Below are 23,621 nucleotides of genomic sequence, written 5' to 3'. Positions count from 1 at the left end.
CAACAACATTGGGCAGCACAGTAGCTTAGTGGGTAGCACTGTTACCTCACAGCAAGAAGGTCATGGGTTCGATTTCCACCTGTGGCGCTTCTGTGTGGAGTTTGCATGTTTTCCCTGTATTTGTATGGGTTTCGTCATTTAAAGACATGCATGTTAGGTGAACTGGAAACTTTATAATTGTCCAGGTCTCCCTTGAAAAAGAGGTCTCGATCTCAATGGGACCAACCTGGTTAAATAGTAAAGTAAGTCCCTTCGGCTGCTCCCTTGTTTGCACTCGGGGTCGCCACAGCAAATCCAAGGTGGATCTGCATGTTGATTTGGCACAGGTTTTACGCCGGATGCCCTTCCTGACACAACTCCACATTACATGGAAAAATGTGGCAGGGGTGGGATTTGAACCCAGAACCTTCCGAACTGAAACCAAGCGCATTAACCACTTGGCCACCACCCTACCAACCTGGTTAAATAAAGATTTAAAAAAAAAAGTAATGGCAAGATTTGTGCAAATATGCTTGTGGGTTTGAAAATAGCTGTACATTTTGCTGATATCCTCATATGAGAGCAATGCAAATTTCAAAACAGTGGCCAAATGGTCACTACTTCCAAGACAGAAGGTCCCTGGTTCAAAACCACTTGTGCCTATTCTCCATGTAATGTGAAGTTGCATTAGGAAGGGTATCTCATGTAAAATGTGTGCCAAATCAACACCCAGATTTGTATCAGATCTTCTATGGTGACCCCCGAGTGAACAGGAAGAAGCAAAATCATTTAATATGTGTACATTATTAATGTCACTTTATCCTTACTGATGTGCAAATAGCAGTTTCAGATTGCTTGTGAATGAGATTTAGGTCCTCTTGAAGAGATTTATAATGCTTTTCTTTCATTCTTGCAACAGCCAGTCTAATTTAAAGACAATAGGTAAGAGGTGTGAGTGATTTCTGGAATTCATTTCTGTCATGTCATCTGCAAACAGGCAAAATTAAACATTTCCTCTCGTCAAACAAAGAAAAATGTCAATATGGAATAAGAATTCTTTAAAATAACTATTAAGCCAGAAAATCAGTGACCTCAACTTCAAATAAATAGAATAGAATAGAATGCTTTTTATTGTCATTATACACAAGGTACAACAAAATTAAAAGACAACTCCCGTAGTGCCAAGATGTAAAAGTAAATATAAAAAGACAAATAAGAATATATACATGTATTTACAAGGAGCCAGTAGGTGTGTATAAATAGAAGTCTGTACTATTCATTGCATTCACCTTTATAAAAAATAAATGCAATGAATAATGCAGACTGTAGGCTAATGTGCATTCAATACCCGTGTTGCACTTGGGTAGAACATGTTGGTGAGTCTGGATGTGCGGGCCTTGATGGACCGGTACCACTTTCCTGAGGGCAGCAGTGAGAACAAGCTGTGCCCAGGGTGTGAACCATCGAAGCTGGTGCTTCTGGCCCTGCGCAGACATCTGGTGTTATAGATGTCTGACAGAGAGGACAGCTGCCCTCCTATGATGTTCTGTGCTGACTTCCTGACTCTCTCCAGAGCCTTCTTGTCAGCCTGAGAGCAGCTCCTGTACCACACCAAGATGTTGTTGGTGAGGACGCGCTCTACAGAACACCTATAGAAGGACATCAGCAGTTCCTGGGACAGGTTGATCTTCCTCAGTGACCTTAAAAAGTACAGACGCTGCTGTGCCTTTTTCACAAGGGCACTGGTGTTGGTGCCCCATGTAAGGTCCTGAGAAATGTATGTTCCCAGGAACTTGAAGTCACTGACCTGCTCTACGCTGTCTCCCTGAATGAGAAGTGGGGGGGGGGTCCTCCCTCTTCCGCCTAAAATCTAGCACCAACTCCTTTGTCTTTGAGGAGTTAAGTGCCAAGTTATTTAGGGAGCACCAAGTAGCGAGGTTCAGGACCTCCTCTCTGTTGTGAATCAGTCCAACCAAATAAACTCATGGTGCCTCATAATGTGCCCCCCCGTATATTAAACCGTAACAATTTCAGAATAATAACTTATAGTTATTATAATAATAATAGTTTCAGTTTTTCCCCTCAGCAGCAGGATGAAGGAGGTCATTTATTAATAAGGCACCACTGAAGATTTCAAGCGTGACATGTTTTGGCTTCAGGCCTGAGCAGCTAAATGTTTTTATTTTGAAGACTTATGGCACTGGTTCCCAACCTGTGGGTCTGGTCCCTTCCAAGGGTTTGTGAAATAATTACTTCAGAAAATTAAGAATTAAATCCTCTATAGGCCCAGTGGACTATTGGTAGTTCAACTCCTATCCACTGATCTATCTGCTATGCTGGTTAAGCATGTGTTTAAGCAGCAAATTTATGAACAACAAAATCATTACAATAAACTCTACTGCTGTTGACTATAAAGCTACAGTGTGCAGGATTTAGTGTCTTCTAGTGATGAGGTTACAGACTGCATTATGCCGTCGCCGGTCATGATTTTGTTTCCCTTAGTGCAGCAGATGGGCAAAAGTACAGTAATTGTGAATTTCTGTAATAAACATATGAAAGTTGTAATGTTTATTTTTAGATGTGGAGGCATCCTGGAGCTGACCTCTAATGAGCTACAGGGGTCAATCAAGAATTGCACAGGGGCTAAAATGTAAAAATGTCCCAGTCATATTGAAAGGTATACTGTATTATTTGTCTGATCATAAAGATTCCAAAAAGGTATGACTGCTGTGGAGTTATGGGGTAAAAAACAATAAATATGTAAAAACGATGACAAAGATCAATTTTAGTTTGTATAGGGGTCAAAAGTTAAAGTTGCATCAATTTTGGTAAAAAAAAAAAAAAAAAAAAAAAAAGTGAAACAAATTATTGGCTGGGCTAAAAGGATTAACAAATGGAATAGTTTTGACTGTGTTGAATGCTTGACCTCCAAAGTAAAGGTCAAACAAGGTCAACATCCATTGGATTCTATGATGTGACATATGTTAACCCATGACATGATAACTAAGAATGACAAATGGTGCAAATGATTCCTTTTTAAAACCCTATTAAATCAACCAATAATTTGCATTGGTTTTTGTTTGTTTTTTTTTTTTGTTTTTTTTTTACCAAAATTGGAGCAACTTTTTGCTGTTTTTACCCTATAAATGTATAACATTCACTCATAGATGGTCTAAGCTATACCTTTTTTGGAATTTTTATGATCAGACAAATAATGTGGTATATTTTTATCAGTTTTCATTTAGAAAAATGGCTGCTATGGGTGACATTGAAAATTCATGATGGCCCAATATAGTGCAGCAGATAAGTGAAACAATCATGCAAATGGTGTTAAAAGCATCAAATTCTGCAGAAATACTCCTTAGACAGTCCTCTTTTGAAGAAAAAAAAAAACTAAAACGATTGGCCACTTGACTTTTCAATCGGTGGTCAGGTAGGGGTCAATTGAAGAATTACACAGAGGTCAAAATTAAAAGATGCTCCAATCATATTGAAAAATAGTCTACATTATTTGCTTGATCATAAAGATTCCAAAAAGGTATAATTTGGACAATCTGTGACTGAATTCTATGGAGTTACGGGATAAAAACAGCAAGAAGGGTGACAAAGGTCAGTGTCATTTTGCACAGGGGTCAAAAGTTAAAGTTGCTCCAATTTTGGTATAAAGTGATGCAAATTATTGGTTGAGCTAATAGGATTAATAAATGGAATAGTGTTGACAGTGTTGAATGCTTGGTCTCCAAAGTAAAGGTCAAACAAGGTCTATGTCTATTGGATTCTACGACATGTGACATATGTTACCCCGTAATGTGATAAGTGGGATGATACATGGTCCAAACTATTCCTTTTTTTTTTCAAAATTGGAGCAACTTTAACTTTTGACCCCTGTACAAAATGAAACTGACCTTTGTCACCATTTTTGCTGTTTTTAATCCCGTAACTCCATAGAATTCAGTCACAGATTGTCGAAACTATACCTTTTTGAAATCTTTATGATCAGCCAAATAATGTGGAATATTTTTCAATATGATTGGAGCATCTTTTAATTTTGACCTCTGTGTAATTCTTCAATTGACCCCTACCTGACCACCGATTGAAAATTCAAGTGGCCAATCGGTTTTTCAAAAGAGGATTGTCTGAGGAGTATTTTTGCCGAATTTGATGCTTTTATCCCCATTTGCAGGATTCCCCTCTAAATATTCTCTTATCCGCTGCACTAATATCCAGTTTTATTTAGAATACCTTTGGCTATGTGTGTACCAAATTCCAGGGTTGGGTAGGATTACTTTGAAATGTAATCCAAAAGTAATCAGATTACAAGTAATCCAAATGTATGTACATGTATTCCTTCAAAGTAATCCTACCCAACCTTGCCAAATTCTATGCTTTTATCACAAAATCCACAATTGTTATGGAAATTTTAGCTACGCTGCACCACTACCTCATGTGACAACAGGGATTCATGCTCCGTTGCCTTTTCTTGTGATGAGCAATATGTATGATTCTCCTTTTCACAAACATAATTGTTGTTGGACTTCTTAACCTGCACTAACAACTAGTAGACAGTGTACAGGGAAGCTGTCTTTGTACTGGCATCAGGTGTGGCACGATCCATGACTGATAGCAATATTGACCCTCCAGTGTAGAGAGCGGTGAAGCAAATCAACCAGCAAAGCATTACATTTTTTTTTTTTAAATTGAAGGAAGTTCAGGAAATGTTGACTCTCCTGACAATCATTAATCATTTCCAAACATCAACAGCTACCTCCTATATGTCACCATGAGACCACATGATTAGTGTAGTTATTTTTTGTCGCTTACACCTTGAAAAGGACTCACACCTGTGTGAGAGTATAAATATCACATCACTGATCCAGACCATTGTTTTTAACCAATGGGGCCATTGTACCTTGTCCTCCTCAAACAAGACTGAGCAGTCAGACAAAGAAAACATCCTTTCACAGCCAGAAAACAGTTTGTAGAGGAAGATCTGTAGAGTCCATTCCCCCGTTGTAGGGAGGTACATTTATTACATCCAGTCTGAATTTATGCTAAGATGTTCAATTAGTCAAATAACAATAAAATGTCTTACATTTCCTTTAATCTGGTCATGTATGAGAACATCTGCTTTTAAGTACTTTTTTTTAAAGTATCAAAAGCAAAAGATAATTTAAAAGTGCTAATGAGCTTATTTAAATAGATTTCACACCATGTCTTACTTGTATATGGTTTTAAGTAGCTGTAAGCTTAAAATAACAAAACTAGGTTTTGCACAGTTTGAAAAGAGAATCAATGGACCAGCATAAAACTGCTTTAGTCAAACTGATTTATATTCATTCAAACTAAGCTAACACAGTGCACACACATTGTGTGTGAAATTAATTTTGCTACAATTATTTCACTTGTGTCATATCAGTCAAACCAATTATTTTAGGTTGGTCCAACAACAGTAAGTAATTTATAACTGTACTTACATTCTCAGAATTTTTTATTTGTGACACCTTATCTGGCATTTAATTCAATTCATATGGCGCCAAATCGCAACATAAATTGCCCCAAGATGCTTCATAAGGGTAAGGTCTAACCTTACCACCCGCCCAAGACCAAGCACATAAACTCCCCAAGGGCGTGTTTTTGAGTGTTCTCAGTTGACCCTCTTTTTAGTTGTTCCAGCATAATCTTTTTTTTTTTTTAAGTGCGCCTTGGAAAGATGTCTGCCAACAGTCATTTAAGAATTAAATTCACTTCAAAGAACATAGAGAAACAAGTCAAAGTGTACTTCAATACATGTGCCAAAATGCTTAAAAATGCTCTTTTTGCAGAACTAAACAATATGATAAACATTAATCAGACCTTAATTTTGACTTATGTACTTAGACAATTCTTCTTCTAAGCATCACAATTGCATCATGATGATTTTCATCTTGCTCATTTAGAAACAAGGACAGCAGCATTATCATTATTACTTATTTATATAATACATAGACAATATTACAACATGCATTACAACAAAATTAAATATATATACTTGCATGACTTAAAATTCTAAAAGTATAATATACATTATAACTACATATTGATAAGGAACGTAACCCTCTTCGTGTGTAGTGCCTGTTTTAGAAGGAGATAAAGGAATAAGTTTTCCCTTTTGTGTCCTTTTAGCACTTGGCTAATCTGTGGTGATGAAAGCATTTCCGTTGCCTTAAAATGAATGTTGAGTAACATCAGTGTTAATCATTAAAATAAAATGATTAGTGACAGAACCAGGACCTGCAGCTGTGAACTATTACATGACCTGCTCCACAGTGTTCACACACATAAAAGACGTGTGATGCAACAAACCCGTGTAGAAGAATAACCGGTGACCGGCGTGGGATGAATAACTATGATTGAAGACAGTTAGAAAAAGCTTCATGGGCATTCCTGCGGGATTCACTGCACCACTACGGTGTGAGGAATGAAAAATGCAAGAACACAAAGTGTTTGTGAGATAGACACCTGCAGAAGAATACAGTGAAAGAGCAGAGAGATAGAAAGAGCAATGCAACAAGAAGAAGACACAAAGAAGAGTGTGTCATCCTGTACGAGTAGTTGGCTGATTTTTTTAAAAAAACGTTTTTAATCTGTTTTCTCTTTGTAACCTACTCATTTCATTTATACGACCAAATGCAGCACTGTGGATACATGCACATCTGGCTGTTAGTGTCAGTGCTGCTGATTTGCCTCAACTCACGGGTCAACGGGGTGAAGGCTGAAGCACCACTGACGCGTCAGCGTTCCCATCCAGAGCCAGCAGAGTCAGGATCAAATCCTAACCAGACAGGATATGAACACGGCTCCAGCATCAGCGGGATACCAATCGTCAGCTTTAAGTGGCACCATGTAGAAACTCCTTATCTGATTGCATTATGGGTGCTGGTGGCTTTTCTGGGTAAATTGGGTATGTAACAAACAAACACTCTAAACCATCAAATGCACAAAGTAATTATCTGGCTTGGTGATGTCAAGTAGGTGTAGAGCAAAGGTAAATACGAGGTCTGTTAGAAAAGTATCCGACCTTTTTATTTTTTTCAAAAACTATATGGATTTGAATCATGTGCGCTTGCGTCAGACAAGCTTGAACCTTTGTGCGCATGCGTGAGTTTTTTCATGCTTGTCGGCTGCATCATTCGCCTGTGGGCAGGCTTTGAGTGAGCACTGGTCCACCTCCCTCGTCGGATTTTTATTGTTTAGGAATGGCGGAGTGACTGTCGCTTTGTTCCATGAAAATCTTTTCAGAAACTCTGCCAGACAGCCAGATGGAAACCATGTGGAAGATTCAGATGGCTTTCAGTGAAGATTCTATCGGTATCACATGGATTAAGGACCATTAAAACTGGATTAAAAACGGCCCACTGCGGCCATCGACAGGCTGGAACGAGCAGATCACTTCCAAATTTAAGGCTCTGTTGATGCAGGACGTCGTGTGACTAGCAGAGAAGTTTCAGAAGAGGTCGGGATCAGCACTTTATCGGCACATTCCACTGTTAAATGAGATTTTGTAATGAAAGACGTGCAGACGGATTCGCGCGTCGGGAGGCAGCCGCTCATGGCGCGGGACAAACAACACCTCCGTGTTGGAAGTCTCACAGGACAAGTTGGAACATGCCCAGCTGTTAAACAATTTCTCGGATACTTACTCGACTGAAAAGCCACCGAAAGCCATCTGAATCTTATGAATGGTTTCCAACACAGAGATGTTGTTTGTCCTGCTCGTTCCAGCCTGTTGATGGCCGCTTGGGGCGCGGTGCACCCTCCGCCGCTGTGGGCCGTTTTTAATCCAGTTTTAATGGTCCTTAATCCGTGTGATACCGATAGAATCTTCACCGAAAGCCATCTGAATCTTCCAAATGGTTTCCATCTGGCTGTCTGGCAGAGTTTCTGAAAAAATTTTCATGGAACAAAGCGGCAGTCGCTCCCCCATTCCTAAACAATAAAAATCTGACGAGGGGGGTGGACCAGTGCTCACTCAAAGCCTGCCCACAGGCGAATGACGCAACCGACAGGCGTGAAAAAACTCACGCATGCGCACGAAGGTTCAAGCTTGTCTGATGCAAGCGCACATGATTCAAATCCATATAGTTTTTGAAAAAAATAAAAAGGTCGGATAGTTTTCTCACAGACCTCGTATTAAGATGTGGAAAATTAGTTTTGCAGTCCAGCTCAGTAGTTCTTTTCTGTTTCAGATTGGTTTGCAGTGTTGTGATAACTCATAGGAAGGTGCTCAGATTTGACATATAGAAGTTAATTATTGTATCTCATCCTCAAAATAACAGCACATTAAATTTTGCAGAGTAAAACATACTCTGCCGGGACAGCATTTGGTCCAAGTCCAAATAGAGTTAAATGCACTCTTTTATATAGTAAAATCAGCTCTACCGTCTTGTCAAATCAAGTTTTCCCAATTTCAATAAGTCATTCACAGCATGATAGAGGTGATTTTACAGTGATAGAGTTGATTTAACTCTGTTTGGACAGGGACCAAATGTAGTCCTGGCAGAGTATATTTTACTCTGCAAAATTTACTGTGAAAGTAGTTTTTCTAAAAAAAATAATGAATGTATTTTGTGCAAAGATATGCATGCAAAAGTAAATTAGCCATACATAATTTCAACAATAAGAAATGTTCGATTTGAAAGTGATAAATTATTTGATTTAATAGTGGAATACACACATATCCAACAAAGTGTGCCTTTGGTGGCTGCAACTGTGAACCCGTACAGTTCACAGGAAAAGATGACATCTAAAGGTTAAGTTGATGAACATTTTAACTGGGTGGCTTTTTTCTGCATTTATTATTTTACAGACTCAAGTGATAAATTCTTTCATTCATACATTTTTGATACCCACTTACTCTCCAACCAAGCGGGCTGCAGCTGATGACAGCAGTTCTTATGATAAATTGATATTTTAAAATGCATCAAAGAAAAACTACAGTACACAAAGCCAACTACGTAACCTCTACCAAAGGTCTCTTCAGTTCTGCAGAGATATTAAATGTTGATATGTACCATGTCGCTGGTTAATATGTGCCCAGAGAGAGTGAGAGCAGAGAGATGGAGAGAAAAAAGAAAAGACAATGGAGGGAAACAGTTGATCATTTGCAAATTTTGCAATCTCAGGAAACATTGTTGACTGAACCTAACAACTTTAACACTTTTCAGCCGAAGTCCCAAAATGACATACTTAGTTTTGACCTAGATTAAGAAGGACTATTAAAATATACAATTTTATTTTAGTGGTTAATGGTAACCGTGAGCATGAACTTGACCCATATCACTGACCTTAAAGGAGTCATTCTAGAATCCATCTAGCGTGTACCACATTTGGTCCAAATCAGATTGAAAATTAAATTGTTTGACCTTGACTATGACATCCCAGGTTTAGCAGAAATCAGCAAAAGGACTTGTGACAAGTAGGCCAGCAAACAGACAGGAAACCATGACCTTGGCTCCAGTTATTGACATTTGGCAAATTTGACCCTTCTTCATATGTGTGCCAGGTTTGATGCAAATTAACATTTGTCCACTGACCCCAATGACCTTGACTTTTGGGGGGGGGGGACCCCTTTTCAGCCAATTCTGGCATTGACCTTCAGCCACGTATCAGGTTTCAGAGAACCTGTCCAAAGGACCAAGGGGGATCAAGGGAACAAACAGAAAACATTGCTCATATTGTAGTATGATTTTGAGATGAAGAGGAAAAAAACCCTTTTCTTGTAAAATTTTGTTTTTATCCAGATATTTTTACTCACAACAAACCTTCTATGTGTTCAAAATCTCTACAGTCATCGAAGCCAACCACCACGTGACCAGTGTGATCCCAGAGAGTGCTCTGCTCATCTGCTTCGGCTTCATCCTCGGGGGAATGATTTGGGGTGCAGACAAGAAGCAGACATTCAAACTGACCCCCACCGTGTTCTTCTACTTTTTGTTGCCTCAAATCATCCTGGATTCAGGTTACTTTATGCCCAACAAGCTCTTCTTCGGCAACATGGGCGCCATCCTAATGCATGCAGTTATTGGCACCTGCTGGAATGCTGCGAGTCTGGGGCTGTCACTGTGGGGGTGTCACTTGGGAGGGGCCATGGGTAAGTGACACCTTTATGACATATGACATTAACAAGCTGCTTGTGGCCCAAAAGGGTAGCATCACTTTGGCTTGGACAGATGGTCTGAACAATAAGTAATAGACGGTTACTAAGGAGTTTGACCAGCAGCTTGAGGATGGGAAACCTCTTCGGAACACCAGGCTGTGTGTGTTTCTCCAGGTCAAAACTGGAGTTGTGTCAGGAACGGCATCCGGTGTAAAACCTGTGCCAAATACCAATGCAGATCTGGCTATCTGTTGTGGAGACCCTGAACAAAATGAGAGCAGCTGAAAGGACAACAACAACTAAGGGGTTTGATCTCTCAAAGTCACCCAAGGTCAAAGGTCATGTGACCAATAGAAATGTGACATATCACTTTATGTTAGTGTTTCATAATAGCTACGGGTGTATTTAACCAATTTCCCAAAAGAGGCATTCTACATATCTCCTAGAATCAAGCCAAGTTTTGATCTTGGTTTGAGCCTTTGACAATTAACTGATTTTCTCAACTTTCAGCCACTTTATCCTTGGTTGACCCTCAACCGTCCTACCAAATTTGTCCAAATTGGACCCACACTCTTTTGAATTATGTTGCATGTGCACACAGGTGTAATGAATGAGATACCAACAATATCAACAGCAACACCATAATGTGGAGGTACAAATCCACCCACAGAGTGTAAATCTATAAGCGATAGGTTTCTGCTGATAAATTCTGCTTTTTGTCAATTGTCAACTGATTTTTACCAAAACAATCTAATTTGAACTCCTAGCATTATCTTATGAACATACGATGTTTTCATAAGTGGCTGCTGTGAATTGGTCTGCTGTGATTGAACCTCTTGCCCCAGATATTCAGGGACATTTTTGAAAACTTTAATATTTTTATTATCCAATACTACATTAATTTGCAAGACTGATAAAGTGAACATTTTTAACTTTAATTATTAAACCAAATAATGACCAGAATTGTAGAAATGTGGTTTGTTTTCAGTATTGCCACAGTTACTTTGAAAAAGTAATCCAATTACTGATTACTCCTTGAAAAAGTAACTTAGTTACTTTACTGATTACTCAATTGTAAAAGTAACTAAGTTAGATTACTAGTTACTTTTTTAGTTACTTTAACCAGCTGCCGACAACAACCCTCTGTCACCTCAACATGACAATGATACTTGTTTTGCCAAAACTCACTTTATAGTCACCCTTTCTTGATTTCAATGAAAATAAATACTTGTTTTATAAAAAGTAAAATAAAGACCTCTTTCTTGACCTCATATTTAACTGTTGACAGCACTGTAACAGTAAAACTTGCAATTTCTAACCTACATTGTTTATAAATGTAACTATTAAATTCTTTCTAACATTTTTCTAACATTTAAATTCTCTCTAAACATTTTACTTGTCGAAATTATTATTATTATTATTAGAAGTAGTATTAGTAGTTGTAGTAAAAAAAGGCTTCAAAACTGGACCTTTAATCTAGGGGTGTTGTGTGTGTGTGTGTGGGGGGGCACATCCTTGCCCCACGCCCCCATTCCATCTGCATTCACCCCTGCTTTGGCGTTTGAGCACAAAGAATGGATAACATTTATTTATGCAGAAAACATGACCAGATTTACAGGTAAGAAAGTTTTATTGCATTTTCACATCATGTTGTCCTCAGAAAGAGAGTTTAGGTGCATTTGAGTGGAAAAAAGTGTTAGTTGTTGACGCGTTGCGGAGGATCAGCTGAATTTTAACCATCAGATACGGAGCAGCTCAGCTCAGAATTCCAAATAAAGGAGAAAAAAAAGCATTAAAATGTCTTTGTAAAGCTCAGTGCAGGTGTGCTGTTGTCACCGTGCTTTAAGAGGTGAGGACATGAGTCATAGCTGGGTGATTCTTAGACTACAGGCACTTATTATGTCCTTTGATCATATTGTATGAAAAACAGAAAAAAGGGGAAATTTCACACTTTTATAGTTATCTTTACAATGAAAGTGTGTTAAGAAATTTGTTCTAGTAGTCTATGATGACTTTTTCACCTTTTTTCAGCATCATTATATGCAAATATTGCCGTTTTGTGCTTGTCCCACACCCAAACTTTTGATCTTCAATGATAAAAATGAATGGTAAAGAAACATTTTTTCTAATGTTTTAAAATATCTCTGAATAAAATATCAGTAAAATAATCAAAACATAATTGGGGTATTCAATGTCATACAACTGTTGATTTTCTTTAAACAAAATGTGGTTCTCCCACACTATTGCCGTAATTTCCACCACAACACTAATGTCCCTTTAAACAGTTTGTATGAAAGATTGTTTGGGTAGTTTCTATGGAGATAAACAGTGACATCAGAGCACATGTATATAGCACTAAATCACTGCCCCAAGGCGCTTTATATTGTAAGGAAATAGTGTGGTGGAAATTACATTTACAAGGCCAATAGTGCCCGTAGTTAAAGAATCACCCAGCTGCTGCAGAAAACCACAGACGAAAAGCTCACAGCTCGCTTAAAGTGAGCAGTTCAGTCGAACCCAAGTTTAATGCTGCTATCGACCCACAATGCAAAAATAATAGTAACGCACAGTGACTTGGAGAAGTAACTTTAATCTGATTACTGATTTGGAAAGATTAACACATTAGATTACTCGTTACTAAAAAAAAAAAGTGGTCAGATTAGAGGCATCACTGTTTGTTTTAACCACATCTGTTGCCTTTGAACCTCAGAAACAGTGACCTCTACTGGGTTTCAGGTGATTTCTCAAAGACTAAGGTGCCCTCCCCCAAAATCCTGATTTTGGGCTTACAGCAAGACTGTTAGGTACTGTCCTACAGTTGACTTGATCAGGCAGGGCTCGAAATGGTATGTGCATGTACTAGTGTGTGCATGTATTATTCAAGCGGTGCACATAATTTTATACTGCACTTGCACTGGTGCAAGTAACGTTATCCAAGTTTTATCAGCTATAAGCACCAGTAAAATGAAACAATAAAGGAATAAATAAGGAAAAAAAAATTTCCAGTGTGTTGTCTTTGTCTTCCCTGCGTTTTATGACTCAGACACACAGCGCAAGTTGCTTTGCTCCGTGCTCCCCCTCATACTCTGTCATCATTGTGTTATAAACCAGTCACCATTTGTTTTATTATACATCTGTGTAGTTAATAAAATTATCTTCACGGACCATTAGTTCGCGCATGCACGTGAAAAAATAAGTGGTTGTCGCTGCGGTTCCTTTACGGAACCCGGGAGAGGTCACTTAAAGTGATTTTTTTTTTTTTTTTTCTGGCCATGATCATTTGTGCGCACGTTTTCCTTTAATTGAGCGCACAAATTAATAAAACGTGCTCTCAAATTAATAAAACGTGCGCACGTTTTCCTGGCTGTGATAATTTGTGTGCACATTTTCCTTTAATTGAGCCCTTGAATTAATAAAACGTGCGCATGTTTTCCTTAAATTGAGCCCTTGAATTAATAAAACGTGCACACGTTTTCCTTTAATTGAGCTCTCGAATTAATAAAATGTGCGCATGTTTTCATTGAATTGAGCCCTCGAATGAATAAAACGTGCGCACGTTTTCCTTTCGTTCAAAATTAAATTCATAATACGACCTAAATTGTCATCCTCACGACGCTTCTACCTCAACATCCTTTTTAATGTGCTTAAACTCCAGATGATGTCAAGCTGAGCAGCTGGAGTTCTCTGTATGTCCTTGTGCGCCCAAACCATGATGATACTCTGACCAGATCCATTTCTATTTGGGAAATGTATTACACTGTCTGATGGTTTGTTGACTAATGGCAGTGGCTATTCGCACGTTGGCCGTGTCCATAACTCTCATTTGGCTATTCGCACGGCAAGACTTTGGTGGCAAAACTTGGAACTACAAACATACTGCATTCAAGATGTCTTAACGCCTTTAATATTTTTCGATTTTGATAAATTTTTTTTATTCAGCCATGTCCATAACTCTCATTTCAGTATTCGAACGGCAAGACTGTGGTGGCAAAAAGCCTACCCTATTTGAACGGCGGCCGTGTCCATAACTCTCATTTAATGCAATATGTTTGTTTATACAGGTAGTTACCAGTTTTACCACCAGAGTCTTGCCGTGCGAATAGCCAAATAAGTGTTATGGACACGGTGGCCGTGCGAATAGCCACTTCCTTGATGAATAGTCAGCATTTATTTTACAAATTGTGGCCACGTTTAAGTAGATCGTGCCCTTGTTTTACTCAAATGATGCTTAAAACGTGCGCACAATATCATAAAACGAGTGCACAATATAATAAAATGACCACACAATATAATAAAACGTGCACACATTCTCTCCACATGCAAAACATTTTGCGATGACACTTCCAGGGCTCCGTAGTTCCTCGTTCTCTCTCCACTGAAACGCCGTCATAATTGTGTTATAAACCAGTCACCATTTGTTTTATTATACATCTGTGTAGTTAATAAATAAAATAATCTTCACAGACAATTTGTTTGCGCGCTTACGTGAAGAAAAAAAAACTGAGGGGAGAGCAGCAACAGCAGCAAACTCTCCCCAGACAGGAATTAAGAGTCTGACACATCAGAGGAGGAGTTTTAAGGTTGATATAAGACTGACTTTTGGTTGTGCAAGTAACTTTTTCTTTGGTGCAAGTAATTTTTTTGTTACTAGCACCAGTGCCAGTAGGTTAAAAAATGTATTTTGACCCCTGTCAGGTATTGTCTAAACTGAGGAGCTCTTGAAGAGTTTCCAACAAACCAACCTGAAGTATCTTCTCATCTGGATGGTCTAGGTAACCTGGACATCGGTTTGCTGCAGTACCTTCTTTTCGGCAGCCTCATCGCTGCTGTGGACCCTGTGGCCGTCCTTGCTGTGTTTGAGGAGGTCCATGTTAATGAGGTTCTCTTCATCGTGGTGTTTGGAGAGTCTCTCCTGAACGACGGCGTGACAGTGGTGCGTATGGTCACAATAAGACACCACTCTCATCGTACAGGTAGAAAAGACTGGAGGAGCACTTTGTGACAGGCAGCTTGGCCAAAAATGGCTGGACACAAATGTGAGGCTCAAACAAACAGCTCTGAAGCTCTCAGTTCAAAAAACACAGCAGTACAAAAATCATCAGGCTAAGGTGTGATTGTTCAAACAGGCAGGAGGTCAGGTACACAACGAGGCAGGCAGGACTATGGAACACAAAAAAACAGAGTTGGAAAGAAGGCACAAGGTGCATCAATCTGGCAGGGAACTACTGCATCCAGTGAGCTTATATAACCCCAGTGATGAGCAGCAAATCAGGAACAAGAGAGAGAGAGAGAGAGAGAGAGAGAGAATTTCAGAACAGGCAGAAGAATTCTTTTTTATATATCTTTTTTAAATACAACATGGGCAAATATTATGTACTTCAAATGAATGTAATCTGACATTTTCAATTCTTGGCTGAATGTTCTTCCTGCTGTGGTTGATCAAAATGCTATTTGAAATGTTGCCTTGATTTATAGAATTTTGGCATTATGGTTCAGATTTCCTGTGACAGACTGGCATCCTGTCCAGGGTATACCCCGCCTCACGCCGGTGACCCATGATTGGATGGATGGATTCACATATTGACTCAATGAGAGAAGGAAGAGATCCATCTAATGCGCTTTTTTTAATGGCATGCTGTAAATCCAGGATCTCATACCAGTCATCAGACATATTAATTGTCTTCTTTTTTCAGGTGCTTTTCAATGTATTTGATGCATTTGTGTCACTGGGAGGATCAAAGATTAATGCTGTGGAGATCATCAAAGGAATAAGTAAGGACTAATGTTCATTTTTTTACATTATTTCACCATTTTAAAACTATTTCTCTGTATGATGCAGTGGCTGCGAAGTGCCATTCAAATTACAAACGGGAAAAAGAAATTTACAAAGTCCCGAAAACAAACTTACAAAGTTCTGACACAAATGGCCGGGAAGTGCAATGCAAATTTACAAATGCCCGAAACAAATTTATATATGACAGATTCTGACGGAAGGGGAATGTCTGTAGTTTAGTACATTCCCCTTCCGTCAGAATCTGTCATTTGTAAATTTGAATTGCACTTCCCAGCCATTTGTGTCAGGACTTGTAAATTTGTTTCGGCCATTTGTAATTTTGAATTGCACTTCTCAGCCACCATAGTATGAGGTAGCTGAGGTGCTAACAAACAACACCAAGGTTTGAGTCCCACTGATACTTCATTTATAGTCCCATCTGTCTGCACACTTTGATTTTTCATGAAACAGTATTATTAAGGATAACAAAAAGAAACGCATTTCTTTTCTGTTTTCCCCTTTGCCCAGTTTCCTTCTTTGTAGTGGCATTCGGTGGCTCTCTCGTGGGTTTAGTGTTTGGACTCCTGATCTCTCTTCTTACCAGATGCACCAAAAACATCCAGATCATTGAGCCAGGCTTTATCTTTGTGTTGGGATACCTCTCGTACCTGACCGCTGAGATGCTCTCTCTGTCCTCCATCCTCTCGTAAGTCCTGTCTACCTAGACCCTGAGGCTCGATGGCACCTGTGCTTATACTCAGATTCTTGAGCATGAAGTGAATGAGAGCCTATGACTCCCCATGGATGGGACACCAGTCTGTCACAAGCCAAGGCTGGTACTACTAATTTGAAACTGGGTGGACTGGGACATTGCAGACAAAGTGTCTTGTGCAAGGACACAGACAGTTAACCTGAGTGGGAATTGAACCAAGGTCAAGATATAGGTAGCCCAACTCTTTATCCCGCTTACCACACATTAACGAACCAATGCGGATGACCTTTGATGGTAATAATGGATATATTAGTGACACTTCTGTCAAGCTGGTAGTTACAGTTAGTGATGTGCCATATGACAATATTAGATCATGAACGATTAAAATGTTTCTGTGATCTGCCTTCACTGAGAAATCATTAGGATCAAACTGTGGCACAGCGTTGGAATTGTTTCCCTTTTCCTCTCGTGCCCTGTCCTAATGCAACATGCATGTTAATTTGCAGTGCACTATTAATTCCAGTGATGAAAAAGAACATGCAACATGCACATTCTGTATTTATCAACATTGCATTCATCTATAGATGCTTGACAATTTAATTCAGAACCTCTGGAAGTAAAGTGTATTAAATAAGCTAGGTAGTGACTTATGTTAATTGACCACAGTATCCTTTGTTAGTGTCATACATTGGATCAGAAACATACGAGGTCTGTTAGAAAAGTAACGGACCTTTTTATTTTATGCAAAAAAATATATGGATTTGATTTATATGTTTTTACGTCAGCCAAGCTTGAACCTTCGTGCGCATATGTGAGTTTTTTCACGCCTGTCGGTTGCGTCATTCGCCTGTGGGCAGGCTTTGAGTGAGCACTGGTCCACCCCCCTCGTCGGATTTTTATTGTCAGGGAAATGGCGGAATGATTTGGGCTTTGCTCCATCAGAATTTTTTCAGAAACTGTTAGAGGCAGGCAGCTGGAAACCATTCGGAAAATTCATTTGGCTTTCGGTGAAAATTTTCTGGGCTTCACAGAGATTAAGGAGTGTTACTACCGCTTTAAGGATGGCCCACAATGGCGCACGGCGCGCCGCACTCCGAGCCGCGATCGACAGGCAGAAACAACCATTTCATTTCTAAATGGATGGCTGTATGGCTCCGGGACCATCATGTGCAATTTCTCTGGTTATCACAAGAGCTGGACATCAGCCATTTTCCGGCAGATTTCACTTTTAACAAGAGATTTTGTCATGGAAAATTTTGTCGTTGGCTAAAAAAGGTGAACAGCCTCGCTATTCTCTGCTAAATCATGGTCTGGCAGAAATTTATGTAGCTGAGTCACTTGTTGAAAAGAGCATTCAGAAACAGCATTCAGTGGGTTTTGTTGGTCAATAAGGGTGTGGGGGTGCTTTTTTCAGGAATGGAGTCTTGTGTGGTGAGCATGCATACAGGACATGGGGGTTGAGTGCATTACGTGTTTTCTTTGAAACAATTGTACCTGCTAATTCCAGCTCTTTCTGAAGCTCTCCACAAGTGGTCCTTGGCTCTTGGACAACGCTTGTGATAACTCTTTCCAGTCTTTTGTCGGAGCACCTGGTAATGGCCAGTTTATGGTGAAATGATGTTCTTTCCAATTCCAGGTTATGGCCCCACAGTGCTCTCAAAAACATTCAGTAGTTTAGAAATCATTCTGTAACCAATGCAACAATAAGGTTGCAAAGTTCTTAGGAGGATTCTGCTTTAATCCATCATGAGACGTTTCTTGTGTAACACCTTTCTATAGGCCATCAGTTGGGACTGAACTATCTGATTTTAATTTGCACTGACAAGGGGCAGGATTGTTTTTGAATTACTGATAGATTTCACCTGGTGTCTTGGCTTTCCATTCTTTTTTCACCTCCCTTTCTTCAGGTGTTCAATACTTCACATTATTGCACATATTAAACTTAATTTATTGTCATCTATGGTTCGATTTCTTTGCATGTGTGGATTACTTGAGTTGTTACTGACATTTGGTGAAAATGTCATGTCAGTAGCACCTTTAGAAATATATTTACTGAGAAAAATGGTGACGCATTCAAAACTTATTTTACCTGCTGTATATTGTAATTGCAACTGTTTGAACCCTACAGACTGCTGTTTTTAACCCCCAATTCTTAGTTTTAGGAGTGTCAGACCCCCTAGAACCTCTGTTATTCAAAACATGAATTTGTGCATGCATTCATTTTGGGTGGTACAACCAAATAGAAAATCCTTAAACTAGAACTCCAAGCTTGAACAGAAATATGTATATTTAAAAAAAAAAAAAAAACCCAAACAACACTTGAAAGAAAATAGTTTTTAGACATTACACACGACTGAGTGGCAACAGGTAGAATCTTTAAGAAGTTCCAATAAATGCATGTTTGTGTGTGTGTGTGTGTGTGTGTTTACACTGTAGGATTGTCTTCTGTGGTGTGTGCTGCCAAAAGTATATCAACGCAAACATGGACGAGAAGTCCGTCACCACCGTCAGATATGTTATGAAGGTTTTTGCGAACGGGTCAGAAACCATCATCTTTGTGTTCCTCGGCATCTCTGCCATCGATACAACATTATGGGTGTGGAACACGGGCTTCATCCTTCTCACACTCTTCTTCATCTTTGTGTACAGGATCATAGGTGAGTTTGGTAAACTCCAGAACCCTGCAACCCGCTCTAAAATCTGAAAATCTTCTGCAGCCAACTCACACTTTATTCCTAAGTCAGAGAAGATGTGATAATCCAACCAGTGGAGCCTCTGGCTGTGAATAATGTGCATATATGTCGTAGGTGTCTTTTTGCTCACCTGGATACTGAACAGGTTCCGGCTGGTCCCACTGGAGCTCATTGATCAGATGATTATGAGCTACGGTGGCCTGCGAGGGGCCGTTGCTTATGGCTTGGCAGTGATGCTCGATGAGAAAAAAATAAAGGAAAAGAATTTGATGATCTCCACCACTCTGATTGTAGTGTACTTCACAGTCATACTTCAGGTAAGTGTTCTATGTGTTAGAACGCCGTAAAACCTGCAGCCTTAAGATGCATCGTTTTGCATCTTAAATACAACAGTCTAACATGTTTTGTGTCCTTACAGGGAGTAACAATGAAGCCTCTAGTGAACTGGCTGAAAGTTAAGAAGGCTGCCATTTCCGAACTCACACTCATAGAAAAAGTGCAGGACAAGGTGAAACTGGAAGTTAAATATTTCACCTTTTTACAGCTGCAGCAGCAAGAAACAGAAATAGTTCTTCTGCTACAGATCTTCTCTTTATGTTCTTTAGGTGTTTGATCACACGCTCGTTGCCATAGAAGACATATCCGGACAAATTGGACATAATTACATGAGTAATAAGTATGTGCTGATTTGGAGAAATGTGGCGAGAGTTTTCCTTGTCGTAACGTTGATGCATTTGTCTCTGCTCTCACCATGAAGGTGGAATCACTTTGAGGAGAATTGGATGACATGGCTCCTGATGAAGCCGTCAGTGAGGAAAAAACGTGACTATGTCTTCAAAGTCTTCCACCAACTGAACCTCAAGGATGCAGTGAGCTACGTGACTGAGGTGAGGCTCAAACACACCGAGCACCTGCCGTTAATGAAAGCGTTAAATACAAGAAATGTTTGCGAAGTGGACAAAAGTCTAGTTTTTTTCCATGGCAAATGGCAGAAAAATGTTCTGCTCTTTTGTTTTTTGTCGCAGGGTGAACGCAGAGGTTCTCTGGAATTTATCCGAAATGAATCGGCATTTATTGACTTCAAGAAAAAGTTTGGCAAGGAATACCCAGAGGTCATGCCTGACATCACAGCTGACATGTCAAATGACCTCAGCAGAGGTCCGTCTACACGGTAAGCACATCCTTTCATTGAAGATCAGTACCAAAAGGCTAACAATTTGAAATTAATTAGTATGTACTTAAACTGATGGCACTGATGTCAAACGTGATGACAAAAATATAAAAAACAAACAAACAACAACAACAACAAAAAACATACCTTTGGCACACCTGATCCCATCAGATCTCAGAAGTGAAGCAGATCCTGGCTGGGAGGCCACTTGGGAACACAAGGAACAAATGAGCAGGTTTCTCCATGGAGCACTTGAGTTGCATCAAGGAGTAGATCTGGTGTAAATCCCAACACAAGCCTGTATCGGATCTGCTGCAGTGACCCCAAGCAACTGTGGGCAAGAAAAAAAAAATATTTTAAAAATGGTAATTGGACAGCATTTACATGGCACATTTCCTTCTGAATCAGAAGGAAAAGTGCTTTACAATGATGTCTTGCATTCACTCATGTCAGTGTGCTGCCATGCAAGAGGCTCAGCTACACATCAGGAGCAATTGGCGGATTAAGGACCTTGTCCAAGGGCCCTTAGTGATTTCCCAGTTTGGCTGGGATTTGAACCAAAGATCCTCTTGTCTCAAGCCCAACACTTAACCACCACAGACCATCACCTCCATCACCTGCCCAAAATGCAAAAAATACATTAATTATTCTATGCACAATCAGTTACGTTCATTACCAACACCATATCAGCAAAAACATCTTACAATTTCAGTTTACCCCAAAGATAATATTAGTCTAGTTCTACTGTAGTAAAGGCTAAGTAGTTGATGAGTCAAATTACAGAGCTAAGGTGCCTTGAAACTTGCATGAATTTGACTCACGCACTGGTACGCAATCTGCTGTGCAGGAGAGTAAACGTGTTGTCAACTTGTTGAAAACCGTTGTAAATAGCTGTAAACTGTGCGCGGCTTCATGCAAGTGCGCACAGAACATTTTGAAATGTTCAAAATCTCTGTCACGCATTAATTATGTGAACTTCATGTGAACATTGCGCAAACAATTAAAAAACACTGAGTGTGAGTGCGAGACATTGCGTCAGCGCACCGCATCACAGCGCAGCCCATCTGAACGATTAAATTGATCATAAACATAATTTTACAGCAGCTCACAAGAAGAAATGAACATGCAACTGTTTTACCAACCAATTACAATATAAACATGACAAATAATTACATTTCAGACTATTCCAAATGTATTCTCCACGCCATGAAGTGCAGGAGAGTTAGAGAGCAGCTGGAATGGTCCTCTGTGATTCCGGAAGTGATTAGAGGTGTTTTCATCAGCCAAACTCTGAGAGAAAATGATTAATCCGCTATGAAATAATTATTTTATATACGCAGCGTCCAGCGGCACAAAGCGTGGCATCCAGCTGGGAATGCAGCGGGTGGCATTGTCATGACGAAGTGCGTGGGAGTGCAGGGCCAAAATGCATGCAAATGTCAAGGCACCTGTACTCTCATGAACGCACTTTTTCCGGAAGCTGTGTTTTTTTTAAATGTCGGGTCTTTCCAAATGTCTGAGGGTTCCGAACGCAGCATGATACCAACCTATTGTGACATTTGTAACCATTTTCAGCTTCCATACTGCTAATAAACATAGTTTGTTGAGTAAACCTTTAGTTATTTAATGTATTTAAGACTGAGGGGACACATTCAGTCTCAGAAATGTCCCAGCTACTGATTATTATTATTATTTTTTTTTGTAGTCAAGGAACCAAATTGAATTACGCCTGTGCACAGAGGTAGCGTATGCGGACGTATTGGTCCAAATTCAAGATCTTGACCATTTGATGGCCAGCCTTGTTATATTCTGTCATTTTATGCAAAGGCCTAATGTTTTATCTGGACAACTATTCAGACTGTAAGTGGAGAACGCATTGAAATTGAAAAAAGATCTTGAGTTGAGAATAGGGTGCACACATACTGCACTAGCCCCGCCTCTAAGAAGTCAGGTGTGTTAGACCCACAGTGCCATGTCATCAAAAAGTAAAAGTCAAACATCTCACTTCGGGAATTTACTACCAAATCATAAATTAGTCTGAATGAAGTGACATGACTGATTTGATGGTTTGTTTGTTTTGCTTCTTTTTGACACAATAGAAGAGAGACAGTGCCATCAGTGAGCTTGGAAATCCATGAGCAGAACATGCATAGTATGAGGAAATCAGAGGCTGTCAACTCGCACCGCCTGCTGCAGCAGCACCTGTACAGGGGACGGAAACAGGTAAATGCGCTTTGCAACAAACTAGTGAATGCAACACATGCAACAAGTTAAAAAACTCTCACTGATTCTCCAGTTCTTCACCTGTGTGCATATTATAGCATAGACACAGGTACAGCCGGAGCCATTTTGATGTCAACAAAGATGAAAACGAGGTGCAGGAGATCTTCCAGAGGACCATGAGGAGCCGACTGGAGTCCTTCAAGTCTGCAAAGATGGGTGTGGCACCACCAAAACCAATAAAGCACAGCAAGAAAGACCAGCAGCAAAAGGTTGGTACCCCTAGAAACATTTGAAACTGTATGGAAACAGTTCTTTATGACAGACAAGCAGTTTCACAGCTGTGTAATTGATGACTTTGCTGCCCAGATGGCAAGTGGAAAATCAATGGAGAGAACCACAAGCTACCCATCTGGTGATGAAGGTTTGCATCTGAAGTGCATCTGACATGCTTAAAACAAATATACGTATATTGGCGAAACTGGCAAAAACAAAACTCGCTCTTTTTACAGATGATGAGTTCTCAGGAAACACAGCATCAGGCGGTTCGTTCCCCATGAGAGGCACCTATACTGCAGGAGGTAACGTCATCACATTTTCCACCTTCAACCTACACTCACAGGACAATTTATTAGGTACATCTATGCTAGCACAAGTTTGGACCCCCTTTCCTTTCAGACCTACCTTAATTCTTCATGGTACAAATTGAACAAAGTGCTGGAAACATTCCTCAAAGATATCCGTCTACACTGACATGATAGTGTCACAGTTGCAGGATGGATCAATGCAGTTATGTCATTTATACCAAATCCTACCAGGCACTGGTTTTTCAATCTTCCATGATCCGGTGCTGATGAAGTCATGCCTGCTATAGACTTAGTTTCGTGGTGCATTCTTCTGCTGCTGTAGGCAAATGGCTTTAAGGTTTGGCATGTGGT

General features: G+C 39.7%; 1 protein-coding gene across 2 annotated transcripts in view; it reads left to right on the top strand.

Moving 5' to 3' along the window:
* The window catches only part of LOC117501776 (sodium/hydrogen exchanger 3-like), a 33,337-nt gene that overhangs the window by 5,630 nt on the left and 4,086 nt on the right, over positions 1-23,621 (top strand). Inside the window, exons 1-15 of one of the 2 annotated variants that reach the window (XM_034160733.1) lie at positions 6,608-6,919; positions 9,806-10,108; positions 14,887-15,047; positions 15,808-15,886; positions 16,416-16,593; positions 19,036-19,256; positions 19,407-19,609; positions 19,711-19,800; positions 19,898-19,968; positions 20,050-20,179; positions 20,318-20,463; positions 22,563-22,686; positions 22,785-22,955; positions 23,053-23,107; positions 23,196-23,264. In XM_034160733.1, coding sequence (XP_034016624.1) covers positions 6,646-6,919; positions 9,806-10,108; positions 14,887-15,047; positions 15,808-15,886; positions 16,416-16,593; positions 19,036-19,256; positions 19,407-19,609; positions 19,711-19,800; positions 19,898-19,968; positions 20,050-20,179; positions 20,318-20,463; positions 22,563-22,686; positions 22,785-22,955; positions 23,053-23,107; positions 23,196-23,264 — 2,275 coding nt within the window. In that variant the 5' untranslated portion in view covers positions 6,608-6,645. Of the gene's footprint in view, positions 1-6,607; positions 6,920-9,805; positions 10,109-14,886; positions 15,048-15,807; positions 15,887-16,415; positions 16,594-19,035; positions 19,257-19,406; positions 19,610-19,710; positions 19,801-19,897; positions 19,969-20,049; positions 20,180-20,317; positions 20,464-22,562; positions 22,687-22,784; positions 22,956-23,052; positions 23,108-23,195; positions 23,265-23,621 lie in introns of those variants that run through there. The other variant, XM_034160732.1, reaches the window with a different exon arrangement.

This window comes from Thalassophryne amazonica, chromosome 20, assembly GCF_902500255.1.
Source record: "Thalassophryne amazonica chromosome 20, fThaAma1.1, whole genome shotgun sequence".
NCBI classification, from domain to species: domain Eukaryota; kingdom Metazoa; phylum Chordata; class Actinopteri; order Batrachoidiformes; family Batrachoididae; genus Thalassophryne; species Thalassophryne amazonica.
The sequence above is the reverse complement of the archived record's forward strand: the minus strand, read 5'-3'. Positions and strand labels throughout refer to the sequence as shown.